This window comes from Setaria italica, chromosome VIII (genome assembly GCF_000263155.2).
Source record: "Setaria italica strain Yugu1 chromosome VIII, Setaria_italica_v2.0, whole genome shotgun sequence".
Classification (NCBI taxonomy): Eukaryota; Viridiplantae; Streptophyta; class Magnoliopsida; order Poales; family Poaceae; genus Setaria; species Setaria italica.
In genome coordinates, this window is record NC_028457.1 from 25,362,812 (window position 1) to 25,378,837 (window position 16,026).

Below are 16,026 nucleotides of genomic sequence, written 5' to 3' on the forward strand. Positions count from 1 at the left end.
GACCCTAATCCCACCCATCCCACCCAAATTTCAACCAAATCCCAACCATCCAACCCAAATTCAGGCCAACACCCAATCTTTCCCTACACAATCGGTAAATTTACTCGGGCTAGGGTTCCGAGACAGTGTTCTTGTCTAAAATTCCGGAACCCCGAGTGAAATTTCACCGAGGAGGCGTTGGAGGAAGGTTACTCTTTGGTTTGGGTTGCAAGGCCTGTCCTTGTGTAAAATCCCTCGGCCAAATCCGTAACCTTGGCGGCGGTGACATTCTTGGTGGATCTATTTGGGGAGAGCATTTGCTTGAACTGAATTCACCAAGCAGGAGAAGATGGTGCTTAAGGACAACATGGGTACTTCAACATATGCTTCGGCTGAAGAAGTTGAGAAGCTCAGAGCACTGGTTGACAATTTTATTCACAAGCAAGAGGATCAGAACAAGACATTGGAGTCCTCCCTGGATAAAATCTTGTCAAGTTTAAGCATGCTGACAACTGAGGGAGACCCTTCCTGCACAGAAGATAAAGGATCTAATTACAAAGGTAAAAATGCTTCTCCATCCCCTCAAATGGTGGCTAGCAAATCTGTTCACATGGGCAACAATTTTATGACAAGTCAGCAGCACTTTTACACCCCACCACCTGAAGGCACAACTCATATGCGTCAATTTGATAATATTGTTTGGCCAACAATGGGTCAGAAAGGGGTAGCTGATCCTGTGGATGCTGATTGTCCTTGGACAGAAAAACAGCTGCAGGAATTTTACAATCAAGCTAATATTCCTTTTGATGCTGAACAAGATCAAAATCACTATGAGACTTTTCCCACACAGCAGGAAGCCCCACATCAATGTCAGTTTGGCCAAATTCCAATTTCGGCAAACACCTACAGTCAGCAGCAGCACTCTACATCTCATTCTCCCTTTGTTAATCAGCTACACATGCAACAAAAGTTAATAGCTAAAGGTCCAAAGCTTGCTTTCCCTGAGTTTGATGGAACTGATCCTGATGGCTGGATTAGGAAATCTGAAAAATATTTTGAGCTGGTGGGAATTCCAAATGAACACAGAGTTCAAATTGCTGTTATGTACATGGTGGGCAGAGCTGAATTTTGGTGGAGAGGAACTGGCTGCAACGCAAATACACTACTTTGGCACCATTTTTGCAGGATGCTTAGTGACAGGTTTAATGAGGAGTCTTCTTATGAAGTGATTGCCAGGTTTCATGGTTTAAAGCATACCACCTCTGTTGAAGACTATGTTGCCAAGTTTGAAGAATTGATGGCATTAGTAAAAAGGGACAATCCTTCTCTTCTGGAGTTCTATTTCATTACAAGCTTTGTGTCAGGCTTACAAGAGCCAATTCAACACCACCTACAATGTCACAAGCCAACTACATCGACCAATGCAATCTGGTATGCTAGGAGGCTGGAACAAGCTCATCCTCCAGTTAGGAAACAGCAACCTTTCGGAGGCAACTTTTAACCACCAAGGGTTTGGACCAAGAATCCTAAAGAGAAAGAAAGCGTTCAAAACAATATTGCTGGACTTAAGGCTGCTGGAAAATGTTTCAAGTGCAAAGAACCCTGGGTACCTGGCCATGCAAAAGTTTGTAAAGGCAAGCACATTTTCTCAGGGGTGTGGATGGAAAAAGATGGAAAAGAAGAAATGGCTTTAGTTGAAGATGGAGAAACTTCAGATGAAGGAGAATATCAAGATGCTGAACAAATCCCTACAGTTCAAATATCAATGCATGCTTTGGCTGGTATATCTTCACAGGCAAGAACATTTACATTGAGACTGCAACTGGGGAGCGTTTTTGCTACTGCTTTGGTGGATAGTGGTAGTGATGTCTCTTTTGTTAATGCTAAATTTGCCCTGAAATAGAATCTGCCAATTTCAGAAATTGACAAGGTTAAGGTGGCAGCAGCCAATGGTACTGAAATGTTGAGTTCTTCTGCTTGCATAGCATGTCCCTACTCAATTCAAGGCTACAACTTCACCTCTGATTTCAGATGTCCAAGGTTTTGATGTGGTTTTGGGAGCTGATTGGATATATGCTCATAGTCCAGTTGGCTTGGATTTAAAAAGAAGGGAGTTCTCAATAACAGGAGATGGCAAGGAGATCACTACATTTACTGATGAAAGTGATTTTCATGGCTGTCAATTGATTAGTAACAGGAAATTATGTAATTTGGTTAAGAAGAAAGCAGTGGGAGCTGTGTTGGTATTAAACAACACCCAAGAGGAAAGAAGCAAACATTCAGTATCAATTCCAGCAAAAATTCAAGAGGTTTTGGAGGAATTTAAGGATGTTTTCACCGAGCCAAAAGAGCTACCACCACCAAGGGGAGTGGACCATTCCATACCCTTGATTGATGAGGCCAAAACTATCAATCAAAGACCCTACAGACTACCACACCACCAGAAAAATGCTATGGAAGAACTCATCCAGCATCTAATGGAAGCTCATATGATCAGACCTAGTGTCAGCCCCTATTCATCCCCTGTTATCTTGGTGAAAAAGAAGGATAGCACTTGGGGACTATGTGTGGATTTTAGGCAACTCAACTCCAATACAGTCAAAAATAAATATCCAATACCTATCATTGAAGACCTTTTGGATGAGTTATTTGGGGCACAAGTTTTCTCTAAAATTGACTTGAGGTCTGGCTATCATCATATTAGGATGAAGGAATCTGATATACATAAGACTGCATTCACAACACATGTTGGTCACTTTGAATATTTGGTAATGCCTTTTGGACTCACAAATGCTCCAACAACTTTTCAAACATTGATGAATAATGTGTTGGCAGACTTTTTAAGGAAATTCGCCTCGGTGTTCTTTGATGACATCTTAAATTATAGCACTTCCATGCAAGACCATGTTGATCATTTGAGAGCTGTTCTAGCAGTGTTAAGAGAAAATAAACTACACGCTAAGTTCTCCAAATGTACTTTTGCTCAATCTGAAGTAGAGTACTTGGGACATGTTATTAGCAAGGCTGGAGTAGCTACAGACCCTTCAAAGATAATCATTATTCAAAAGTGGCCCACACCAAAGACTACTACAGAGTTGAGGGCATTTCTTGGTTTAACTGGATATTACAGGAGGTTTATCCAGGGTTATGGCATAATTTGCAGGCCTTTGTTTGATGCTTTGAAGAAAAATGCATTTGAGTGGACCTCTAAGCAAGATCAAGCCTTTGCACAATTGAAGAACATCATGTCTAATCCACCTGTTCTGGCTCTTCCTGATTTCTCCCAACCTTTTATCTTGGAAGCTGATGCTAGTGGCACTGGTATAGGAGCTGTTTTGATGCAGAATGGCAGGCCCCTCTCTTTTCTTAGCAAGACTTTGGGACCTAAAGCTGCAGCCTTGTCCATATATGAAAAGGAAGCAATGGCTATTTTGGAGGCTTTAAAAAAATGGAAGCATTACTTGGCCAGTACTTCTGTGATTATCAGAAATGATCAACAAAGCTTAAAGTATATTCATGAGCAAAGATTACTTGCGGGAATTCAGCACAAGTTATTAGTGAAATTGCTGGGTAACAACTATAAGATTGAGTATAAAAAGGGTAAGGAGAATAGAGCAGCAGATGCTTTATCCAGAGTTGACTTCAATCCATCAACCAATGCCATCTCTATGGTCATACCAGCTTGGGTGGAACAAGTTATTGCTATAAGGATGATCCTATTTGCCAGGACTTGATAACAAAACTGAGTTTGGACAGTGAGGCTGTCCCACACTACTCATTAACAAGTGGGGTGTTGAGATATAAGGGCAAAGCGGTGATTGGCCAACATGACTCTTTGAGGACTCAACTATTGGAAAATTTTCATAAGTCAGCCTTGGGAGGTCATTCAGGTGAAAGGGCTACTTCTTATCAAAGATTGAAGCTGGTATTCTATTGGCCTAAGCTCCAAAAAGCTGTCAAGGATTATGTCAAAGCTTGTCCCATCTGTCAAAAGAATAAGAGTGAACACACACACCCTTACCCAGGATTGTTGGAACAACTCCCAGTCCCAGATATGGCTTGGACACACATATCAATGGATTTCATTGAAGGCTTACCAAAATCAAATGGTAAAGATGTCATATTAGCGGTGGTTGATAGATTCACTATGTACTCCCATTTTTTACCCTTGAGTCATCCATTCATTGTTACTGACGTCATTCCCCTATTAACTGATAATGTGTTCAAGTTGCATGGACCACCAATGGTTATGGTGACTGATAGAGACAGAATCTTCACAAGTCACATTTGGCAATCACTTTTCAAATCAATGGGCATCAAATTACATTTAAGTTCAGCATATCATCCACAAACTGATGGACAAACTGAAAGAGTAAATCAGTGCTTGGAAAACTATCTTAGGTGCATGTGTTTCTCTTTTAATTCTTTTAATAGCTGGCAGTTGTCATGATACTAAAGCCTTCAGACTACTCCATCAGGATACTAAAGCCTTCAGACTATTCCATCGCCATTCAGAGTACTTCGCTGTAGAAACTGAATACGTTTCGGTGTACTTTTTCTCGTGTGGGTCCGTAAACATCTTCTGGTGGGCCCATGGACGTATGCCCGACAAGCCCCCGAGTACTTCGTAGTCAAATGTAACAGCCTCGAGTACTTTGCAGACGTCCTCGACTAGTTTCTGGTGCTCTTTTAGTACTTGAGTTGTGGCTAAGTCTTCGAGTACTTGAATGCTTTTCATGCGGCTGGAAGGTACTCTAGCCTCATCTGACGTTCGCTTTTGAGTAGTCTGTCTTGAAATCTTTTTATGGAAGTGCGATGAAAATCGCACTCCATATGGAGTAGCCCCCGAGTCTTAGGTTGAATCGAAGAATCAGGCTGAGGGTCAATCTGCAATTGCTCCATCTTCATCATGATCTTGCAGCAAAAGAAATTTTTAACCAACGGGCATGGTATACGCAGCCCCCGAGCCGTTACACGACTAGTTCCAGGAGGTATAAGGGTGTTGACAACTGTGACTGTTGTGCTTCTGCCAATTAGCAAGAAAATCGATGTCCCGTGGATAAGGCTGAAATTTTCGCTTTTACGCGGAAATACCGTTCTGCTACATCGGTAACTTTGCTGCGGTTATAAATGTTGGGGGAAAGTTACCCCTGACCCTTACGCTTCCACTCGCATCTGTTCAGGCTGAAAAAACCCTAGCTTCTAGCGCCGGCGCCGGCGCATCTTAGATTGCCAATGCCGCCGTCGCTCTGGTTCATCTTGCGTTGCTTCCGCTCATCCCCCAAGACAATAACCAGGATGGAGAAGAAAGCTGCCGGCTCCAAGAAGCTGGCCAAGAATGAGGCCGGGAGGAAGGCTTCCAAGACGGGGAAGGAACACCAACTGTCGCCACACCAATCTATGGTTTGGAGAGGTCGACGATGAAAGACGCTAAAATCCAGGAGCTTGTGAAGGCCAAGTTGTTGAAAGATAAGGCGATTGTTGGATGGAGGTCAGCATTCGATAATCCACGGATGTTCGAGACGCATCCCAAGGAAACGGTAACCTTTGCCCTCTTTGTCGAGCGCGGGTTTGCTGTCCCGTCATCTGCCTTTTTCCATGGCATCTTGGAGTTCTACTCCCTTCAGTTAGTTCATCTCGACCCCAATAGTGTTCTGCACATTGCTATTTTTGTGCATTTGTGTGAAGCCTTTCTGGGGATTCAGCCCCACTTCAATCTTTTCCGCAAAATTTTCCACTTGGAGCCGCAACCCAGCCGGGAGAGGATGAATGTTATCGGTGGTGCCAGTTTTTTGATCCGGGAGCAGTACTCGGACCGATATTTGCAATACTCCTTTGTTGACTCCTTCTCTGACTGGAAGGAGAGGTGGTTTTATATTGATGATCACGAACCATCTTTGCCCAAAGTCACTGGTTATCCTCCAAGGTATAATAGCCGTTGGCTTAATCAGCCGATTGATTCAGAACGTGATCAAGTGGATGAGCTGCTAGCTAGGATTGATGTTCTGAGGAGAAGGGTCTGACGGGAGCCGTTGTGGCCGCCAGTTTCTTGAAGTGCCGAGTACAACCCTTGCAGCTGCGTCAAACTTGGGGTTACGAGTATTCGGGCCGCAGTGACCCATCGAGGATGTCTCCCGATGACATCTCCGTTGACGAGATAATGGTGCGGTTGAACTGGATGCTCAAGAATGTCAACAGCATCCCCAGGATTGTTGAGGAGTTCAATCACCTCAACAAGCCTAGAGAAGTAAGTACTCGTTTCCTGTGGCCTCGTGAGTACTCGGGTTGCTTAATCTTTTGTTGCCGACTTATTTCTCCTTATGCAGGAAGATGTACTCTTATTCTTCTCCCCTCCTCCTCCCCCAGGTGCTGATGCAACAAAGGATGCTCAGCGGGTTTTCGGGCAGAAGTTACCTGGGGAGCCCTCGGAGCTAGAGGAGGAGGACGAGGAGTTCGAGTCCTCGAGCAGTTCTGAATCTGATACTACTGGGGGTTTTACGGTGCAGCCACGCGTCTCCAGACGGAGGACGTCATCACCCGATGCGCCGTCGCACCTGGATGGCGGAAATTCCGGTGGTGGCTTGGCCCCGCCGTCGAAGAAACAACGGACAGCTGATCCCAAGAGGTGTGCGCGGCGCGATCTTCACCTTGCTGATGGCTCTCCTCGACTGGTAATAATCCATGCTGAAGGACAGGTAGTCATGGTGCATGCATTTTGCGCTTGTCTTGTGTAGTCGCGACTTCTCAACTTGGCTGTCTTTTTGTGCAGACTACCAGAGAAGGAGCTGAAAGCATCGAAGCTGCTGCTGATGAGGTGTATGGCGCCACTGAGTTGGCCACCAACACAATAGTCGGTGTTATGGAGACGGTCGCCGTGAGCACAAGTGTCGTGTCGGAGGCAATTACTCTCCCCGTGATCGCAGAGGCAGGGGTGACTACCGATGATGTGGCGGGACCGACAGACAGATATGAGCGAAACGGTCATGATGTCGGAGGCCGTGTCTGACGCCACCATGTCGTAAGAGAAGGCATCATGCGCCACGGCTTTTCCCCTGCTCTCTGGTTGAGTCGACGCTGGAGCTCGTGGGTGGAGAAAGGCAAGCGTCACGGTCTTTATCCAGCTCTCTGGTTGGGGACAGTGGTGCGGTGCCAACTGCTCCCTCTCTCCATGGTTTCCTGGGAGCAGACTCAAGTACACGATGTGTACTCGCAGTCCTATTCCTAGTCTTTGTGGAACGAAGAGGGTGCTGATACAATGCGAGTACATTTACTGCGATTGCCTGGGATCCTTCAGAAGAGGAGGGGGGGAGGAGAAGATTGAGTCCTTTAGCGACTCCGACTGATGCAGAGAGTGACTTTGTGTTGCAGCCACGGCCTCCTAAAGGAGGCAAGTCGTCGTCAGAAGCCTCAAAGTGATCTTCGGAGGATGTTGACGCTGATGGGGACTAGGCCCCGCTGCCAAAGAGACGACGGATCGCCGTGCCTAGGCAGTGCGCCCGACACGACCTCCATATCTTCGATGTTGCTCCCCCGATGGTAATAACCTTTGCGGAAAGGCAAGTTGTGGAGGTACGAGTACATTCAGACTTTTGTGTAGTCGTGACTTCTCAACTTGGCTGTCTTTTTGTGCAGACTACCAGAGAAGGAGCCGAAAGCATCGAAGCTGCTGCTGATGAGGTGTATGGCGCCACTGAGTTGGCCACCAACACAGTAGTCGGTGTTACGGAGACGGTCGCCGTGAGCACAAGTGTCGCGTCGGAGGCAATTACTCTCCCCGTGACCGCAGAGGCAGGGGTGACTGCCGATGATGTGGTGGGACCGACAGAGATGGATATGAGCGAAGCGATCACGACGCCGGAGGCCGTGTCTGACGCCACCATGTCCGAAGTTACTGGAGGCGGAGAAGGTATGGGTACCAGCGGTGACCGTATAGCTGCCGCTGCCCAAGTAATCTCTTCTAGGGTTGGTGATAATCTGGAGGCACCACCAGTTGCCCCGTCCAGTGTGCTAAATCCCAGTGATTTGCCTAAGCGCTTGGCGGGTAAAGCTGCCCTTGTGCCCCGTCGGTCAAGCAAGTGAGTTCCCTGGTACTAATTTTGTATCTGGTAATCGTTTATCTGGTTCTTATGCTTCGTCGTGTGTAGGTCGTCTTTCAGTGTTGACCTTAGTGTGGTGAGCACCGAACCAGCAGCTGATGACGGAGGCCACTCATCTGCGGACCTTGCTTCTGCGCCTATTGTCGATCTGACGAAAAAGAACCCGGGGCCGGCAGCGAATCCCAGTTCTACATCTCTGGCGGCTGCGTTATTGTAGGATGCGATCGGCGCTCTTCAGAACACGGTGCCGATAGCCCCCCAGACTTCTGCTCCCAAGCTGTTGCCTGAAGCCGCATCGGCTGAAGGACCTTCTGCAGCGGACATTTTGGACGCCCTTTCTCTCAGTGCTACGAGTACTGAAGCCCCCGAGCTTGAGGCTGCGCGCGCCATTGAGTCCGTTAGGGTGGCTACGGAGAAGTTATCTAAGGAGGGGCCATCATTAGTGATAGTCTTGGAGCGCAGTGCGAGGACTGATTCCGCGGCTGAAGATCCGATGCCGCAGACGGAGGTCGAGGTTTTTGAGAGCCCCTTGTTTGATCCGCAGGCTATATCCTCTTTTTTTGAGGCAAATCAGCGTTTGTTGACGTATACCAAGGTGAGTTTTGAACTCAACGGAAGGTGTTGCTGCAGATTGTTCGGACGAGACGTATAAGCAATACTTGGAGGAGTTAGACCCCATAGCCGAGGAGGTAGCCAAGTTCGTTAACTTGCAGGAGTCTTAGGCTCCCTTCGGTTGTAATCGCTCCTGAACTTGTATCTCTATACAATGATCTTTTGGGAGAATTTTGCCTTTTGATTTCCCACTAGTTCGCTTGTGAGAGTACTTTCTTCTGCAATGAACCCCACAATTCGGTGCTTTTTAGCCACAGATCTGCTAAGGCATTGAGGCATGTTGTTATGTTATCTTGGCCTATTTCTCGACATCGGACCGCTGTTCTTGGTCATATCTCACACCATGGTAGAACCATGCCTGATATATCTGGAGACAATCCCTATGGTTTCACAATGAGATTCACTGAAGTTGGTATTACCTCTGAGTCTGGAAGTTCAGGAGCTCCGTGTTTTGATGGATGGAGCTATAGTGTTGGAGTGCTACATGGTGGCGATGGGCGCTTCTCATACTTTATTCCTCTGAATGTGCTTAGAACAACTTTGGCACAGTGGGGTAAGTACCAACGCATCCCGTTGCTTTTTTCGTTACATTTAAAAAGGGCTGTATAAGTTTCTAACGTTGATTTTGTTGTATTTGCAGGTTTTGGCATGTATGCTGATGAATGATTCTGAAGCCTTCCGAAGGCTTTGCTCCAGAACTACCTCTTTCAGTTGATCTCCACATACAGCATTTATCTTTCCACCAACTCTGTAACAAGTCCGGTTACCTGCAGTATGTGTGCTTGGGGTCCTGTGCAACCTTGAGCTGAGCAGTAGTTTTCACTTTTCACTGTTCTTGTAGCTATTTACAAACCGCGTCCTGTTCCCGTTTAAAGATTGGGGGAATCTGATCATCTTGTAGCCTGGGCTATTGCGTTAGTTTCTGTTCTTGTCAGTAATCGGTGAAATTGAGTGTGGATGTCGATGCCACTGACTAGCTGCTGACTGTGCATCCCATCCTGCTTAACTATGGTCAAAATTTAAACAAAGTGTTGGCAATGGTTTTGGTTGAGCTAAGTTTCAGAAATTCCTACTTATTCACCACGAACAGATATATCCGAAATGACATTCCGAGACAGTACGCACGCTTGACTGGTGTCCCTGCTTAGGACTAGGTGTTCTCCTTCCACTGGTAAGACCGCATTTCATGGGCACAAGGTCACATTCACGCGAGATACGCGCCTGAAAGTCTGTTAGTTCGTCCTGTGTCGTTGCATACATGAGCAGAGCACTACTAAGTAATGGCAGTATAGCACAGAGTAGTCCAAGAGCAGCAGAGCACGCTTGCGCTAATTTCCGAACACGCTTAGATTTGTTGCCTGATCGACCACACCCTTGCAGCACCCCTCCTCATCAAACAGGCTCTAATGATATGGGACTTGCTGGTCGCATATGTCGATCTGCATCCAGCAGCCACATATCCTTCAACAAGAGTGCACACGCATACTCATCCTAGCTTGATTGCAGGTAAAAGAGAAACCACTTCCAAGTTTGTCTGATAAGATTTTACACCTGATTTATTTTCCCCAGCTTGTCGCCAACAGATTTGTCACCTGCATCACTGCATTGGACTTCGACCGCCAGTCAAGACGCGAATACAGCCTGTCAACCATACATCCCCGGACCCACCGGAAGGTCTGTACGGACCCACTCAAGGGGACGTACTCGAGACGTATCAGGACATGAATACTATGCTACAGGGCAACGTAGACTACACGGAACCCCCGAAGGACTAGTCCGAACACAAGGAAACTACTCTGCCGAGTTAGAGTAGGACTCTGTAGTCTTGTCCGACTAGTACGCTTGGACCAAAAACTACCCTGTCACCCTGCTCCCCTGATATATAGGGGTGGGTAGGGACCCCCTCAAGACAAGTTCAATCGAATACAAGCATACAAAACACAGGACGTAGGGTATTACGTGATCTAGCGGCCCGAACTTGTCCAAATCGTGTTCCCACATCACATCGACTCCTTGATTTCGGTGACACCCACCAACCAAAACTCTATCTCGGGTATTCTCTTGATAGGTTGCTGAGTTAAAACACCAACAGCTGGCGCGCCAGGTTGGGGGAGTCGCCGAAACTCTCCGTGTGAGATCGATGGCTTCGGTCATCATCAAGCCAGTGTTCGTGTTTGAAGCGGGCGCAACGTTTGTTTTTGACTCCTGGCTCTGCATCGCTGACGGCATTGGAGGTTTCCAGAGCCGCATACTCGAAGAACCAGAGATGAAACTGTCAGGATTCTGAAGACTACTCCATCAGACTAGCCCCTCAGGCTAGTCCATCTGAAGACTACTCCCACCAGACTACTCCGCAGACTCTAGTCCCTCAGACTACTCCATCTGAAGACTACTCCATCAGCCTAGTCCCTCAGACTAGTCTATCCGAAAGGCTACTCCACCAGAGTACTCCATCGCTGTTCTGATAGCTCCCATCGCTATGTAACAGCTAACACGGGTTGAACTGGGGGATTATCGAAGAACAAAAACCCTAGTTTATCTCTCGAGTAGCAGTAGTTCTAGCGCCGCCGCTATGGCTGGCTTACTATGTATCTGAAGATTCCTCCTGTAAGTGAAAGAGCTGATGTTCCTCGTCAGTTTCCCCTTTCCCCTTTTGAATCTGCCTTTTGAATCGGGCTCGGGGTAGGAGCTCCAGTACGGATCGGTGGCGTATGGCCTCAAATCAGAGGGTGGACGATAAATCGGCGATGGATGGCCTTCATCGGTCCGCGCAGTGAGCTTTGCCTCTTCTCGAGATCTAGTCGTTGCAGCCATGGAAGTGGGTCAACTACTCGAGCCATCCTCTTCATCTCGGCGATGGCTCAAGCTCGCCTAGGCTGTTGTGGGAATGGTCAGGCAAGGTCCGGCGAGGCAAAATCGGGCACGGAGATGGTGACAATGGGCAGTGGCATGGCAGCGGCGAGGTCCGGCCACTGGATGCGGTGGAGTGAGCAGCAGGGCAACAGCAGCGCGGCGCTTAAATCTCACGTGGGAGACATTTAGCTGACGTGGCCAAGTGGACAATATAGCAATCCACTCTTTGCATCGGTATATTTAGGTTAAGACAGAGAAATTTAGGGTATAGTCTAAAAATTTTATTATAGCAACCCATATAGATATACTGTTGGAGCAGTTTTTTTTTCTGTTTCTAGGTATTCAGCTAGTTTTTAGTATAGCAAACCATTTTAGGTAAGCGGTTGAAAATGCTCTAAGCACGGTTTCTTATTTCAGAATATGGTATAAGTATGTACTCGCTCCATCCGCTAATATACGATGTTGGTTACGTCATATATTAAAGGATGGAGGGAGTAAATGGCACACATGCCACACGCAATTGGGAGTATAATTTCATAACATTAAAAAGTTTGGGTACCAAAAAGAGTATATCACCCAATTCACTATGAACTAGATGAATCACTTGAGGTTCATCAAGATTTGGGGAACCACGTCGCAGAACTGCAGGTGCTTAAGTACAAACAGCCCTAAACCAAAAGTATGAATACGCAAGGAGGTTCGTCAGCATCATTTGTACGCTGTTCAAAAGGCAAGGCTGCACCGTTTTTGTTACAGTGCACAAAGGAGACCGAAACACCACTAGATTTCTATGGTGAGGAAACAGGTAGTCACAACGCAGATGCAATGTAGGAAGCAAAAAATAAGTTTAACTCCGGAGGTCAGTCTACTTTTAATTCTTTCTAGCAGGCATGCCCGTCTTCTGAAGTTCTACAATAAGAGACACAATAAGTTACTGGAAAGACATTTACCCCGTGTTCAAATTGAATACAAAGCTTTCTTTAAAGTTCTGGCAAGTACCTCTTCTAGCTTGATTGTAAATATAAGATCCATTTCCTAAGATTGTCTTGATTTTTCTACTCTCTCCATCTCGCAGAACATTGCCATGTAGTTGTTTTCATCTGCATGAAGTTAGAATATAGTAAGAATTCTTCATCTTCTTTTCACAATACTATTAGACATCCCAGGTTTCATTATGTCTTCTTACCCCTCAGCGCTGGAGATTCAGTTATCCAATTCAAACTCCTTACTTCTTTGCTGAGTTTTATCATATAATCAGGGTTGCTCTTTTGCAGAAATCTCTCTAAAGTGACCTTATCAGGTCCCATCTCACTCTACAGGAAAAAAATGTTTTAGAAAAAAAAAAGAATTTGAGGTTAAGCATTAGTAGAGACATTCACCTTTGGACCCTTGTAGAATTTGTGGCTCTCACCATGATGTCCTACGACGTGGTCTCGAAGAAGAACCACAGAATCCAGCAGGTTTGTTTCTTTTAGTTCCCGGTCTGTAAACTGTTGCACGCAAGATAAGACATTAAGAGAACTCTTTATCTTGTAAAGCACTTGACCTTTCTCCGTCCTCACGAATGAACATTCTTTTTTTCTATCTCGCTGTCGATCCATTATCCAATAAATTTCTCTTATAAATTCCATTTTTACAATGGCTTCCCACATTCCTGGTTGCCACATGACATCCTCATAGCTGTGAACACATACAATTTGCCAATGGAAGCAGGGTTAACAGATATAATGATAATCATCATTTCATTTGAAAATTTTATTTAATTGATATGATTAACTTACCTTGCATTCTCACTTTTCAATAATTCAGCTAAAACATTCAGTTCGAGATTGACATCAGTTTTATTTCCACAAAAGGTGCTCAGGTATTCTCCAGTCTTGTTCCAATTGAACTGTCTAACATGCTCCACTGTTGGGCCTTTTTTCAAAAAAAAATGGATATTAGAATGCTTTGCATGAACGGAATAAATTGGAATAAGTCTACTTTACCCCATAAAAAATGGATATTCGAAAGCTTCGGATGAATAGAATAAGTTGGCTCAGATGAGTCAAGCTACAGGCTCACAGCCCACACACACACTCACACATTGGCTGGAGGTAAGAGAAGAGGTAGAAGAGAAACTTGGTGTCAATGTGCTTGCTGCGGTAGTGGAGGATGGGATTCTTTGGCAAAGCAATGATGTACTTGTTATCCATCCTTAGGGTTGGTGTGCGAAGCTTCTCTCCGGTGAGCTCCTGCACTCCCGTGACATCATGTCGTGGCCGCCGCTATGTACTCTGCCTCGCATGTAGACAAAACGCGACCACCCTCTGCTTTTGTGAATGCTAGGAGATCGAAGACGAGCACTAGCTTGGTTGGTTAGCGTCTCTAGGTGCGAGCACTGCCACCCAAGTTGGATTCCTGGAATCAGACTCGGGCTTCACTGGGACTTACCCCCGTAAATAAAATCGTTGCCTCTCGCGCGTGGAACCACAAGGGGACTGTGGCATGACCGTCAGCTGCAGATCCTACAATGGTTTTGTCAACCTATCTAGGGACGCGATCTTCAACCTATCTAGGGCATATTGCTCACACCTCTACTACTTGGCACTATAGCCACCTACTTCAGCATGTAGCATGCTTCAAAAGCCATGGAGCTCTACCTGCTCTTGATAGCAAAAGAAAAAGGGGGCAAGAGAATGACTAATTAACCATCAGTCCATTTGTTGGAGCAAGATAAGCTATGTGAATTTATCCCTACAACTTAAAGAGACAATCGAAAACATGCAAGAAGCATCAAATGCAAACCTAATAAATATTAAACTTACCTTGTATATGCTTGATCTTAAGAAGTCGTGCCGGATACTTTGGTAAGAAATCACCAACCAAAACTTGCACTTCCTCGTGAGTCTCAGAGGAGCTTCTCTTCTTGTAGAAGACACTAGAGCTGTTGATCTTCAAAGGAAGCATTGGAAAAGCTTCCTCACTAGTACTCGAGCCAACATCTTTCCGGTAAAGATTATTCACATAATCTACCACGGAGAAGATTGCCCTAAACAAATAAACACAAATATATGGTGTATTAAGAAAGAATCACTACAAGTATTACAAATTTATATATATGTTATGCAGTTTCAATAGAAACACACCTAAAACTTTCGAACCCATTTGTTGAAAATCCATATATTGATGACCCCTCCATAGAGAACATGTATTGCTTTCCTTTAGAGATTAGTGCACCACATACTTCTTCAACAACAAGATAAGCTTTAGTTTCATCAGTGGTACTCTTCCAAACTCCTAAAGGCTTCAACAGGTTAGGATGGTCACAATTTCTAAGAATTTCATAGACTGCAATTGCTTCATCAAGTGGCTTTAAGAATGCAGCACAAGGTCCCGTGCTAAGACCGGCATGATACAAAGTTGTTCCAGAAATTTTATTATCATGCACAACAAGCCCGCAACTGTTTGGCTCTATTTTTATCTAAATTAAACCGAATAAAACACTTGTTAGTTACCTAATGAACCGCTTCTATTAGAGAATTAAAGCATAGTTACCTCTTCATTTGGCGAATTACACTTAACAGGATTCCTAAAATACAAGAAATAAACATTTCAACATATATTAACATATAGAGCATGTATGAAGAAAAACACAAAACTTTAATGAGAGAGAGGAACTTACGGTAGCTCAATTTCTGAAGCACATTTTTACCTTCCCTTTTTGGTGTCATTGGTCCCTACTAATTCAATTTATAATACATGTTATTAATGTAAAACTTAACGCTATGATTTAGTAAGTAAAGGAGTAAGAGCTATCGCAGGCATAGAGTATTCCATGATGTGGGGCTCAAACAGGTTGGTATGAGATCTTCAACTAAAATGCAAGCGCGGCATGCAACCAAGGATGGCCTTGGATGAACTTGATTAAGATCATGGTTTCCATCTTATTTCTATGAGGCTCCTCACACTACAAGTCTTTACCTGCGAGGTCAAGACTCAGCAAACACAGGACAACGCTAAACTAATTCTGTTTTCCTCCACTTCATATGCAAGCACGATGCCTGCTCGGTTCGCTACCTACAGGGCATGAGTGATTTAGGGGGTGTTTGGATACTCGGTGCTAAAATTTAGTAGTGTCACATCGGATGTTCGAATGCTAATTAGGAGGACTAAACATAAGCTAATTATAAAACTAATTGCAGAACCCTATGCTAATTCACGAGACGAATCTATTAAGCCTAATTAATCCATCATTAGCAAATAGTTACGGTAGCACCACATTGTCAAATCATGAACTAATTAGGCTTAATAGATTCGTCTCGCGAATTAGACTCCATCTGTACAATTAGTTTTGTAATTAGCATATATTTAATACTCCTAATTAGCATCAAACATCCAATGTGACAGGTGCTAAATTTTAATGGGGTGTATCCCCTTAACACAATAATCTATGGGCAGCGAGACATACAACAGTGCATTGCAGCTAGCTCATATGTTGCAACAA

At 45.0% G+C, this 16,026-nt stretch overlaps 3 protein-coding genes and 1 long non-coding RNA gene across 4 annotated transcripts; 3 read left to right on the forward strand and 1 right to left on the reverse strand.

The window, feature by feature from the left end:
• Window positions 1-328: 328 nt before the first annotated feature.
• Window positions 329-4,219, forward strand: LOC111258328. The gene is made up of 5 exons (XM_022829510.1): window positions 329-1,083; window positions 1,165-1,285; window positions 1,344-1,613; window positions 1,883-1,931; window positions 2,011-4,219. Exons 1-5 carry the CDS (start codon window positions 329-331, stop codon window positions 3,711-3,713), a joined length of 2,898 nt encoding a protein of 965 aa, XP_022685245.1. The 3' UTR covers window positions 3,714-4,219.
• Window positions 4,220-6,081: 1,862 nt separating this feature from the next.
• On the forward strand, window positions 6,082-6,713 carry LOC111258329. The gene is made up of 2 exons (XM_022829511.1): window positions 6,082-6,226; window positions 6,306-6,713. Exons 1-2 carry the CDS (start codon window positions 6,107-6,109, stop codon window positions 6,711-6,713), a joined length of 528 nt encoding a protein of 175 aa, XP_022685246.1. The 5' UTR covers window positions 6,082-6,106.
• A 774-nt stretch (window positions 6,714-7,487) lies between these two features.
• LOC111258242 lies at window positions 7,488-8,314 on the forward strand. Its single transcript, XM_022829221.1, has 2 exons — window positions 7,488-8,054; window positions 8,124-8,314. Exons 1-2 carry the CDS (start codon window positions 7,513-7,515, stop codon window positions 8,290-8,292), a joined length of 711 nt encoding a protein of 236 aa, XP_022684956.1. The 5' UTR covers window positions 7,488-7,512; the 3' UTR covers window positions 8,293-8,314.
• Window positions 8,315-12,067: 3,753 nt separating this feature from the next.
• Window positions 12,068-12,961, reverse strand: LOC111258243. Its single transcript, XR_002678854.1, has 3 exons — window positions 12,920-12,961; window positions 12,540-12,853; window positions 12,068-12,449 (listed from the first exon to the last, which is right to left on the reverse strand). It is a non-coding gene; the product is annotated as an uncharacterized LOC111258243 (long non-coding RNA).
• Window positions 12,962-16,026: the final 3,065 nt, after the last annotated feature.

Coding starts and splice junctions, on each gene's coding strand:
- LOC111258328 (XM_022829510.1), top strand. CDS start 329: ATGGTGCTTAAGGACAACATGGGTACTTCAACATATGCTTCGGCTGAA. Junction 1,614..1,882: donor CCATGCAAAAGTTTGTAAAG/GCAAGCACATTT, acceptor GCCCTGAAATAG/AATCTGCCAATTTCAGAAAT. Junction 1,932..2,010: donor TAAGGTGGCAGCAGCCAATG/GTACTGAAATGT, acceptor CTCTGATTTCAG/ATGTCCAAGGTTTTGATGTG.
- LOC111258329 (XM_022829511.1), top strand. CDS start 6,107: ATGTCTCCCGATGACATCTCCGTTGACGAGATAATGGTGCGGTTGAAC. Junction 6,227..6,305: donor ACCTCAACAAGCCTAGAGAA/GTAAGTACTCGT, acceptor CTCCTTATGCAG/GAAGATGTACTCTTATTCTT.
- LOC111258242 (XM_022829221.1), top strand. CDS start 7,513: ATGGTAATAACCTTTGCGGAAAGGCAAGTTGTGGAGGTACGAGTACAT. Junction 8,055..8,123: donor GTGCCCCGTCGGTCAAGCAA/GTGAGTTCCCTG, acceptor CGTCGTGTGTAG/GTCGTCTTTCAGTGTTGACC.